The sequence below is a fragment of the Thamnophis sirtalis genome, unplaced genomic scaffold, assembly GCF_051295495.1.
Source record: "Thamnophis sirtalis isolate CommonGarterSnake01/CBP01778 unplaced genomic scaffold, rThaSir2_p1.2 scaffold_13, whole genome shotgun sequence".
Taxonomy (NCBI): domain Eukaryota; kingdom Metazoa; phylum Chordata; class Lepidosauria; order Squamata; family Natricidae; genus Thamnophis; species Thamnophis sirtalis.
Genome location: NW_028261393.1, coordinates 822456 through 834078, shown reverse-complemented (window position 1 = coordinate 834078; position 11623 = coordinate 822456). Strand labels below are relative to the sequence as shown.

General features: G+C 56.1%; 1 protein-coding gene across 1 annotated transcript; it reads right to left on the bottom strand.

The window, feature by feature from the left end:
• Positions 1–6198: 6198 nt before the first annotated feature.
• Positions 6199–8529, bottom strand: LOC148042868 (leucine-rich repeat and fibronectin type III domain-containing protein 1-like protein). The gene is made up of 3 exons (XM_087727682.1): positions 7863–8529; positions 6823–6946; positions 6199–6399 (listed from the first exon to the last, which is right to left on the bottom strand). Exons 1-2 carry the CDS (start codon positions 8482–8484, stop codon positions 6879–6881), a joined length of 690 nt encoding a protein of 229 aa, XP_087583808.1. The 5' UTR covers positions 8485–8529; the 3' UTR covers positions 6199–6399; positions 6823–6878.
• Between the last annotated feature and the right edge of the window lie 3094 nt (positions 8530–11623).

Genomic DNA, 11623 nt, shown 5'->3' with positions numbered 1-11623 from the left:
TTGGAAGGTCGAGCGAGTGGGGTCTCCAGGGAAGATCCTGCTGCATTTCCAGCCTCTTTCATTTCCTGGCATCCATGCTGGGCTCCCCCCAACCCCTCTCTGTGCGTGCAGTTCCCCCAAGAACTGCCATGGCAACCTCCCCCCTGGTACAAAGGAGGAGCCGCGTGGATCCCGCTGGCCTGGCACCCTGCCCGGCCTGCTGGGCTTTGCCAGAAGCGGAGAGACCCCGCGGGCACCCGAAGGGCAGTGGGGGGAGCTTTTGCTGCTGAAGTGGCCCAGGAAGCCCCTTCACCCTTGAAAACCAGGAGTTGTGCCAGTCAGGAGATGCCCATCAGGCTTTCCACGTGGGAGACGAGGAGGAGGGGAACTATTTTCTTTTGACAGGCAGAACTTCACCCGGTGCAGCTCTCCTAGCCTGCAAAAGCCAGGGGAGCTGGGTGGACACTGGTGCCCCCCTCCAGGCCCTTCCCAACTCCATGCCATCCCCAAAGCCCTTCCGGTTGCCTTGGCCAAAACCTCCCCAGCAAAAGGGAAGCGGATGTGGTTGCCTAGCGATCCTCCAGTTGCTAGGCAACGGCAACCTGCTCTCCCTCTTCTTCCCATCTCCAGGAAGGACTGCAGCCCCCCCCCCCCCGCGTCCTTGGGGGTTGAGAACGACCCCACCCCCACCTTCTGGGAAACCAGCCCCTCCCCCATCCCTGACCTCCCCCTCCCCATCTGCAGGAGGAGGAAGAGGAGGAGGAGGGGGAGGACCCGTGTCCACCTTGCAAGGCCTTCAAAAGTGGCCCCGTTGACAGAGGTTGGGGGGGGGATGTGTGGGGAGGACCAGATCTTCTAGCTGTGGGGGGCGCAGAACCCCAAATTTGAAGCCATGGAGGGAAGACAAGAGGAGCCTTTGAGACAAGGAAAAGCTCTGGAACATGTGCAGAGGGCAGCTATGCTTTGTGGTCACCAGCTCGCCTCCTTTCCTCCTGGCAAACCCCCCCCCCATTGCCCAACCACCAGCTGTGCCATCCTGGGTCGGGGGGGGGGGGGAGGCAGCTGTGGGGCAGCAAAGGGTCTTGTGACTGCCTGACAGACAGCCGGGTGGGCCTCTTCACCCTCCCAGGCCCCAAACCATCAGCCGCCTCCACCCATATTTTTATCAGGGTTGCCATGGTAACCGCATCCACATCTCACCCAGCTCTGTGGCTTGTTCTCCCCCCCCCTCCTCTCCCTTCGGGAAGAGGAGCTGATGGCAGGGGGGAGGGGGAGGGGGCAGCAGGAGGGAGCCAGGAGCTTGTGAGCGGGGGGGGGGGGGAACCTTTGACAGCCCCAGGCTTTCTGGCAGAGGCTGTACATCTCTTTCTATGGGGAACGATTGCCCTGAGTTCAAATCCTGTCACCTTCCTCCTTTCTAAACCAGGGTAAGGTGGCTTTTTTCATTTGCAAAGATCCGTTTTGAAGGAATCCAAATACGTTTCCATAAGGCCAATTAATTCCAAAGCAGCATTTCTCAAGCTTGGCCACTTTAAGAGAGGTGGACTTCAACTCCCAGAATTCCCCAGCCATCAAAGAGCTGCAAAGACAGAGAAACACAGAACACTGAGAGCCGAAAAACGCAGAGGGGTCCATCACAGACTGCCCTTTGAGTTCCTTTCCACTTGTTTTGTTTTAATTAATGTATTTGTTATTTTTAATTATTATTTATTTTTAATTATTATTTATTTTAAATTATTATTTATTTTTAATACTTTGATTTTGTTAATATTATTTATTTCACTTTTTTATTTTTGTTGGAAATGCGATGCAACCCCTTTATTTGTTTTTAATTTTTAAAAAATGTTTTTATGTTCCTATTTCTTATTTAATTTTTTATTTTCATTTTTTTATTTTTTGTCAGATGGGGGAAATGAGATGCAGCCACTTCATTTGTTACTTTTAATTATTAATATTCATCTTTATTTTTTTTATTTGTTAGTTTTGGTTGGGTAGAGGGATACGGATGCAACCACCTCTTTGTTACTTTCAATTGTTAATATTTGTTTTAAAATATTTATTTTATTTTATTTTATTTTATTTTTTGTCAGATAGGGGGTGGGATGGCGCCACTTTTATTTGTTATTTTTAATTATTATGGTTTATTTTATTTTTCATTTTATTTTTCTATCGGCTCATGGGGGGAGGGCGATCTAATCACTCTGGGGCAACAGGCCCACATTAGTGCAGCTGCAGGGTGTTTGGGGAGGGGTCCCTTGGCACTGGGACCCCATTCTACTATTTGAATTTCTCCTGCGTTTGCAGAGGCTTGGAAGCCAGAGGGAAACCTCAGCACAGCAGGAATAATTGCAGCCGAGGAGGCTCCCTCAGCAGCCCTTTCTCTGCTGGAAAACGCATCCCACAGTGGGGAGAGGGACCCCCCACCCGCCCACTCACCCACCCAGCTCCCGAACAGCTTTGCCAAGGGCACAGACAGCTCCCTTGCTTCAACATTGCTGGCTTCCCTGCCAGAAACGTAAAAGACCCCCCACCCACCCACATTTGGCTGTCTGCTGTCACGCTCTCCCCTCCGTTTCTCCAAGAGGGCTGATGATTTATTTAAACCCGTTATCAATTTTGCAGAGGATGCAACCGAGCAAATGCCATGTAGCTCAGCTAAACTGATGCATGCACGCACACACACACACACACACACACAGACAGACAGACAGACAGACAGACAGACACACACATGTGCTAGGAAGCAACTTCTCCTCTCCATCTTGTCTGCATTTCCGGCAGCCTGGAGAGATTCCCTTGCCAATTCCAGACTCCCACCAACCCCTCAAAGCTTCTGGGGTGATCCCTGGGCTGGAGGGGGGAGGTGAAGGAAGAAGCTGGCCCCTCCCCCAGAGAACGGCTTCCTTTGGGGTGTCTTGGGGAAGCCTGCGGACTGTTCCGTCCCTAGAATTTGTTCCAGAATGAGAGGGGAGGGCTCGAAGACGCTCCTTCCCTTCGAGGCATCTGGTTTTCTTCTGTCCCAAAACTTTTAAGATGGGTGGACTTCAACTCCCAGAATTCCACCGCCTGGCTGGGGAATCCTGGGGATTGAAGTCCACCCATCTTAAAAGTAGCCGAGGCTGGGAAATTCTGACTCGGACATACAGGAGGGAGCTCTGCCCACAGCAGCATCTCCTCCCTGGTGACCCTCAGTGCCCCTTTGATGTTCTCCACACCTTCTGACCCTCCAGGGTCTACCAAGAACCAACCATCCCTCCATACAGGCAGTCCTCAACTTACGACTGTTTTTTAAGGGGCCATTTGACATCACAATGAAAAAAAGTGTCCTAGGACCGTTTTTCACGCTTTGCAGCACCACCACCACCACCATGGTCCAAATTCGGATGTCCGGCACCTGGGACGGTTGCAGTGTCCAGGGATCACATGGTTCCCTGTAGCAAGGAAGCCACATTCGCCTCACCGTGTTGATAGCTCAACAACTGCCGTGATTCACTTAGCAAGTATAGCAATAGCAATAGCAGTTAGACTTATATACCGCTTCATAGGGCTTTCAGCCCTCTCTAAGCAGTTTACAGAGTCAGCATATCACCCCCAACAATCCGATAGATGATGATAGATAGATAGATAGATAGATAGATAGATAGATAGATAGATAGATACATAGATAGATAGATAGATGATAGATAGATAGCAATAGCAGTTAGACTTATATACCGCTTCATAGGGCTTTCAGCCCTCTCTAAGCGGTTTACAGAGTCAGCATATCGCTCCCACAGTCTGGGTCCTCATTTCAGATAGATAGATAGATAGATAGATAGATAGATAGATAGATAGATAGATAGATAGATAGATAGATAGATAGAGATAGATAGATAGATAGATAGATAGATAGATAGATAGATAGATGATAGCAATAGCAGTTTGACTTATCTACCGCTTCATAGGGCTTTCGGCCCTCTCTAAGCGGTTTACAGAGTCAGCATATTGCCCCCAACAACAATCCAGGTCCTCATTTTACCCACCTCGGAAGGATGGAAGGCTGAGTCAACCCTGAGCCGGTGAGATTTGAACAGCCGAACTGCAGTCAGCTGAAGGAGCCTGCAGTGCTGCACTCTAACCACTGCGCCACCTGGCAAGATGAGTCGTAAAAGGAGGTGAAACTCACTTAGCAACCGTCTTGCTTGCCAACAGACATGTGGGGCTCCATTGTCGTCGTCAGTCGAGGACCAGCTGTGCCCCGTTTGAGGGTCAGGAGGCACTGGAGGCTGGCCTCGCCCTTCTGCACAAGCCTCTTTCCTCCCTGCCTTTTGGACGCCCTGCCCTGCCGCCCGCAGCCGCTTCCCCTCCAGTCTCGGGGGAGGCTGGTTGACGGGTGGTCTCGCCCAGCAGACCCCAGCAAGGTCCCCGGAGAAAGGCCGCATTTCCCACGTGTCGCCGTGGGTGCCTCCTGCCAGCACAGCTGTGCCTCCCCCCCCCCCGGCAGCTCCTTACTCAGCAAAGCTGGGTGGCATCCAGCGGTCATGCCTCACCCACCACCATTTCAGGAAACCGGCCCCTCCCTGCTCCTCCCCCCCCCCCAAACAGGGCCCGAGGCTGCTGAACTCCAGATGCCATTTGCAAAAGGAGGCCAGCAGCCCTCCCGGCCAGATGCCAGCCGTCTGTGCCAGCTGCTGCAGAGCGACCTGAATTCTAATGGGCAGCGCTGGGTGGAGAGCAGCTGAATAGCAGGCAGGCCGCGAAGGTTAGCAGAACCATAGATTCCGAGGGCTGGAAGGGGCCCTGGAGGTCTTCTAGTCCAGTGTTTCTCAACCTTGGCAACTTGAAGATGTCCGGACTTCAACTCCCAGAATTCCCCAGCCAGCGAATGCTGGCTGGGGAATTCTGGGAGTTGAAGTCCGGACATCTTCAAGTTGCCAAGGTTGAGAAACACTGTTCTAGTCCCACCCCCTGCCTAAGACAGGAGTCCTCCTACCACCCTGAACCTTTCCCTGAAATCCTCCAGCAGTGGAGGCCCCACAACTCCCGCAGGCCAGCTCTCCCCCTGCTCAATCACCAGGAAGCTCCTCCGTGCAGCCTCCAAGTTGGGTCTCCCTCTGAGGAGCTTCCACCACTGCAGGACAAGAAGCAATGGGTGGAAACTCATCAAGGAGGGAAGCCACCTGGGACTAAGGAGAGATTTCCTTACAGTTTGGACAATTGACCAGTGGAACAGAAGTTGCCACCAGAAGTTGTGGTTGCTCCATCACTGGAGGCGAACTGGATCATCTTTTATCCGGTGTGGTAGAGGGTCTCCTGCTTGAACTGGGGGTTGGACTAGAAGACCTCCAAGGCCCCTTCGTACTCTTTTCTTGCCCTGCGCTCCGGTGCTATGGAGAATAAATCTATGCCGTCTTCCCTGTGGCAGTCCTTCAAGGACTGGAAGATGCTCTCCTCTTTGTTAGCTTCAACATGGCCTAGATCCAATGGAAAATAATTTTTATAGCTCGGGGTAGAAATGAAGGGTCCTTGGTGGTCTATGAACTCGGTTGTTTTCTTACATTTCATGACCAAACTTGGCGACATCTGTAGCGCACTGAGAACCAACCCTCTTGAGGGCGCTGATGATGTCCCCTAGTTCGGTCGTGAAATGTCTGCAAGAAAACCACCAAGCTCAGAGACCACCAAGGACCCCACCTGCCCTCGTCCCCTGACCCTCTTCTCTGCCCCCTTTCTGGGTCCTCGGCATCTGGAGAGGTCTGTTGCAATGGTTCACTCACTGACTGGTTATAAGTCAAGCCATAAAACCTGGGCTGGTTTTATTTGTGGGGCAAAAGCCCTTAAGCTGAGCAGGGAAACAATAGCAATAGCAATAGCAGTTAGACTTATATACCGCTTCATAGGGCTTTCAGCCCTCTCTAAGCGGTTGACAGAGTCAGCATATCTCCCCCAACGACAATCCGGGTCCTCATTTCACCCACCTCGGAAGGATGGAAGGCTGAGTCAACCCTGAGCTGGTGAGATTTGAACCGCTGAACTGCAGATAACAGTCAGCTGAAGTGGCCTGCAGTACTGCACCCTAACCACTGTCCTACCTCGGCTCTAACGACCATCAGGGCTTCAGGGTTTCCCCAAGAAGATTTTCCTTGCATTTCCTGCCCTCCGCCCATGATGCCCCCCCGAAAGAAACCAGGCGCCAACATCCTCCCCGATTTTCACCTCCGTTTATTAGAAAATCCCAGGTGCGGCTTAGAAAAACAGAAGGACTTTGTAGAAAACGGGCCCTGAAGAAGAGTCCAGGAGAAAGATGCCCGTAAGGCCGAGGTGAGACCCCCCCCCAAAGACCCCACCCCCCGAAGAGGCAGGCGAGCTGAGGGGGGGGCGCCTGGGTCTCCTGCGGGGGCTGTGGCACAGCCGAGGAATGGCGCCAACTCCGGATTCAGCCTGCAAGAAAGACGGGCAGAATTCAGCTTCTTCCTTCTGAGCTCTGGGTTCACCTGGCACACCGCATCACAGGGGCTGGACTAGAAGACCTCCAAGGCCCCTCCCAGCTCTGTTCCATCCTAAACGCCACTGGTGTCTATTCACGACCTGCCTTTAAGACGTTGTAAGGAGGCGCCGTCTCTCCGAGTGACCCAAGTCTTCCTGTTTTGAGTGTTTCGGAGGACCCAGGCACTAAAAGCATGCAAGCCCCCCACCCCTAATGTCAACGTAGGCGCTTTGGGGCCCTGGGTGAAATCCCCCCTCCCCCCCGGGGGCAGCACAGCAAAGCACAGCTGCCCTTCACCCCCCCTCCTGCTTTGGTCCCCTAGTTCCTGGCAGTGGGGTGCTTGGAGGAGGGAGGGAGGGTGCAGAGGGGGCTCCTACCTGAGGGGGCTCAGCTCCGGTTGGGGGGTCGTTCTTCGACGGCGGACAGGCAGGGCTCAGATCTTGATGCCGGTCCATTCGTTGGCGCTCCTCCTCTCCTCCGTTGGGAGGGTTAACGGGGGGTCTGCACAAAGTAAGTGGGGAGGGGAAGAGGCAGATAAGCAGCATAGCAAAGGTAGGAAAACCCCCCTGCCTCAATTGCCGACCTTTAAGGCAGTGTTTCTCAACCTTGGCCACTTGAAGATGTCCGGACTTCAACTCCCAGAATTCCCCAGCCAGCATTCGCTGGCTGGGGAATTCTGGGAGTTGAAGTCCGGACATCTTCAAGTGGCCAAGGTTGAGAAACACTGCTTTAAGGCCTGTGCAAAGCTGGCTGGGGAATTCTGGGAGTTGAAGTCCACAAGTCTTAAAGGGGCAGAAACTCTCCTCTGGGAGGCTCCTCCCTCCCTTCTCACGAGCCAATTCACCCAATACTTGAGATATTTTTCTCTTGGCGCCTCCAAACAGGAGCCAGAAAGCCCCAGGGCCAAGATTTGGGCGGGGGCTTCTGGTTGCTGACCTAAAGGCTGCAGGGAGGAAGGATTCCTCCACCAGGGGCCGAATGCAACTAACCGCAAATCTGCTCACCCAACCTTTGGTGCCACGGCCCCTCCTTCCTCCGCCGGCAGTCCTCAACGTACGGCCACCACTGAGTCCCAAACTCAGTTGTTGTTCGGTGAGACCCTGGCTCCTTCGGCCCCCTTTTGCGACCTTCCTGGACACCGTTGTTAGGTGAATCCCTGCCGCTGGTCACAGAGTCGTTCAGTGGCTTCTCCATTCGCTTTGCTTGGCAGAAGGTCGCAAAAGGGGACTCTGCAACCGTCATAAGTATGAACCAGTCGCCAAGTGCCTGAATCCAAACCACCTGACGCTGGGAGGATGCAACGGTCGTGAGAAAAACCAGCGCAGGTCGGTTTTTTCCCAGTGCCCTTGTGAGTTAAAATGGCCATGCCGTACGTCGAGGACTGGCCATATTTCAGGAGCAGCCTGCCTCACTTTACCTTCCTCTTCTGCTCTGGAGGCCTCTGGGGGTGCGGGGCAACCATGGTGGCAGTCGAGACTCGTCCGGGACCACCTCCTCCTCCTCCGGGGGGACGAGACCCCCTCCTCCTCCTCCAGCCCCCCCTTCTCAGAGGAAAGGGGCTGCCCGCCTTTCTCGCAGTCCTTGCTTAGCGCCGCCAGGCTGCGCTCCCTCCTGCTCCGGCTGCCGTTGTCTGCCTCCCACCCCTCGTGTCTGGAGCCCAAGCAGGGCAGCCCGGCGGGTGGCTGGGTCGGGTGGCCGCCGTTGGTCTGGGAGTAAACGTTGCTGACTTTGGCCGCCTTCTGCTCCTCCTGGGCGCCGCTGTAGACCTTGTAGCGGATCATGAGGATGATGATGAAGACCAGCACCGAGGCCACGATGATGCCCCCCACGATGATGATCATGGTGCCCCCCAGGAACTGGGTGTGGAGCGAGTGGCACTGCAGGCCGTCCCGCAGGGTGCTGAACTGCAGGCAGCCCAGGCTCTGGGTGACCGTCAGCGAAGTCACCCCGTCGTTGTAGACGGCCAAGACGCAGAGGTGGTAGTCCCGCCCGGCGGCCAGGTCCTTCATCAAGAAGCCCTTACTGGTGGGAGGGATCATTCTGCGGGGGGGAGAAAGAGAGAGGCACAGAGTTGGAACGGCCCTCGGGGGTCACTTAGTCCAGCCCCCTGCTCACGCAGGAGACCCTGTCGCAGGAGAGTCACAACTTCAACTCCCAGAATTCCTCAGCCGACACCTTGAGGCTTCTGTCAACTCCTCCCCCTAACCCCCGGCCCAGGGATGGCTAATCATTTTGTTCAGGTGTGCCAAAAGCGGCGGGAGTGTGGTGGGGGTCGCGTGCGTTCCCACACCCATAACACAGTGCCTGCAGGCCTCACTGAAGCCTCCGGACTTCCAGTGTGCGCATCGGTCCATTCTTTTGCTCTCTGCAGGCTTCAGGAAAGTCCCATTCCCAAACTTCAGGGAAGCGTCCGGAGGGCGAAAAACGGCCGAAAATCCAGGCCGTCCAGGCCCTGCCCTGTGCCCTCCAGGCCCAATGCTTCTCCAACCTCTTCTTGGGGAGGTCCAGTGATGGAGCCCCCGCAGCTTCTGGAGGGAAGGCGATCCACAGAGGGGGCTGTGAGCTCTGCCTTCTGCACGGGAGACCCCCCAGCCCTGTGCAACGCCCCCTGGCTGGGGCTGGTCTAGGTGCCCCTGGGCTCCTGGGGGCTGGAGGGTCCTCAGGGCAAGGGCCCACCTGGCATTCAGGTCCCCTCCGCTCCCCTAAGGCCAGACGGAGGCACCCAAGCAGCTGCCCCCTCCCAGCCCCCCCCCTCCTCAGCCCATCCTCCACGAGGCTCCTTTCGTGTTGGCTTCCACCCACCCAGGGGCTCCCCCAGAGGCCATCCGGCCGCTCCATTCCGCTCACGTCCCCCAACAGGGCCAGCTCTGTCATCTTGTGAGTCTGGCTTCCCGTGGCTGTGACACGATTCCCACCGTCTGGGACTTCAAAGGCCGGGAGAATCTGGGCTAAGCGGATCTGAGGCTCAGCCGCTCAAATGTCAACAGACCCACAGGGGGCTCCTGTCCAACGACCGGCCCCTCTTCGTCAGGCGCAAAGCAGAGCGGGGGAGGCCGGCTGCCGGGAGGGTCCCTGAGGGTGAAGGACACGGCCCAGATGAGGGGCAGGGACTCAGGGGCAAACCCCCCCCCCAAGGCCCCTGAGGCCAGAGCCCCCGTGGGCAGGAGGATTGCAAAGGAGGGAAGGGTCCCAGGGCATCTCAGGGGTCTCCCGGGGGAGGGCGGGAGCCCCGCTCTCTCTCTCTCTTGCAGGCGGGGGGGGGGGGGAGAGGCCGTCATTCTGCAACAGGGTGGAAAATCGGGGGGCCAATCCAGCCCAGTGGAATTCAGACGGTCCTTGACTTACAACAGTTCAGCCAGCGACCGTCCAAAGTTCCCCCCCCCATTTCAGAGCAGTGCGCACACACACACACACACACACACACACACACACACACACAAGCCAAGGCTTTGCGGAGGCTTCGCAGAGCTACCTGACCAGCATTCCAGCTCTTCCACCTGGCTTCCCCCCCACCCCCCGTCAGCTCCAGAAAATGAGCCCTGCATGTTAACATGACACCCCCCCCTTCGTTTGTCCTTGAGCCCCCCCCCTCTCCTCTCCGCCTCAGGTGGGGGCCGTTGCAGGTGGCGTGGGCAGCCATAAGGGCCCCAAGAGACCCTCCCCTCCCCAGGATCCTCTCCTGCCGGCCCTTCGCCCATTTCGGATGGGGGGGGCCTTCCCTTCCATCCTTGGTGACATTTCAGGGAGCCCGAAGCCCCCTGCCCCCCCCTTCCAACATCAGTGGGAAATCTGAGCCTCTTGGCTGAAGGGATGCTGAGCCCAGGTTCCCCCCCCCACCTGCCCCCTCCCTGCCCCCAGCTGACTCACCCCAGGCAGAACCCTCCCCATTCCCCCCCCCCTCATCCTGGCTCTCCTGCAGGCACTGAGGCACACACAAACACACATACTCACACTCACACACACACTCCAATTCTGCATCTTAAGTAGGTCACCTCAAATTCTTTCCTTCCCGGCCAGCAGGCAGTGGATGCTGGGCCTGCTGCCAGAGAGTGCGGGGAGGGGGGCGCGACACCCAGAAGACCTTCTTCCCCCCCCTCCCAAGGAGCTTCCCCACCTCTTTGCAAAGGGGGAGAGCAACACAGCTTGGGGAGGGGCTGGTGTGTGTGTGTGAAAAGGCCCAGGGAGGGGGCAGAGAAAGGACCCTCTTGTGGGATCTCATACCCAGCTCCCCTTCCCCATTCTTGCAATGCCAACCCCCTCCCCCCAGTAGGGCCTCCGCTGCCCCCCTCTGACCCGCTGGGCCCACCCCCCAGGATCATGTGATCAGAATGCCAAACCTTAGTGACTGATTCATATTTATGACGGTCGCCGTGCCCCGGGGTCACGCGATCCCTTTTTTTGCGACCGTGTTACTAATTTAACAAGGGTAGTGATTCACTTAACAATCGTTGACGAGGAAGGTTGTAAACTGGGGCAAAACTCGCTTAACATCTCACTTAGCAAGGGATACTCTAGGCCAGTGTTTCTCAACCTTGGCAACTTGAAGATGTCCGGACTTCAACTCCCAGAATTCCCCAGCCAGCATTCGCTGGCTGGGGAATTCTGGGAGTTGAAGTCCGGACATCTTCAAGTTGCCAAGGTTGAGAAACACTGCTCTAGGCTCAATTGCGGGACAGGATGATGGGCTCCCAGTTCCATAGGCCCCATCCCTCGGCCTTGGCTTGCCCTACCTCACCAGGGACTGTCGCTCCCCATGGCTAAAAGACCCCCAACCCACATTGGACCGGAGAAGGTGGGAGCCAAGGTCTGGTACACTCGGGGGTCCCCAGGGGAGAGGGAGAGGGGGCCACTAGCAATGCAGAAGGCTGGGGATGTTGGGGAGAGCTCCTCCTCCCTCCGGCCCCCTCTGGCTCTGGGTTCGAGACAGGAGCCTTCCCAATGGAAGCCAATGGCTGGGCTTCCCAGGGGGAAAAGCTTTAAGCCAGCTGGGAATTTCATTTCATAGGAATTTCATCCCTTCGACGCAGCAGGTTGAAGGATGGAAAAAAGGAAGGAATCAGCCCAGCCAAGAGGCAGGATCAGATCGGGCTGCTTGGGAAACCGGCAGGGAGCCTGAGACCCTCTCAAAAATGCTGGATTCCCAGCTATGTTTACTCAGCACCTTAGAAAGGAAAGAAA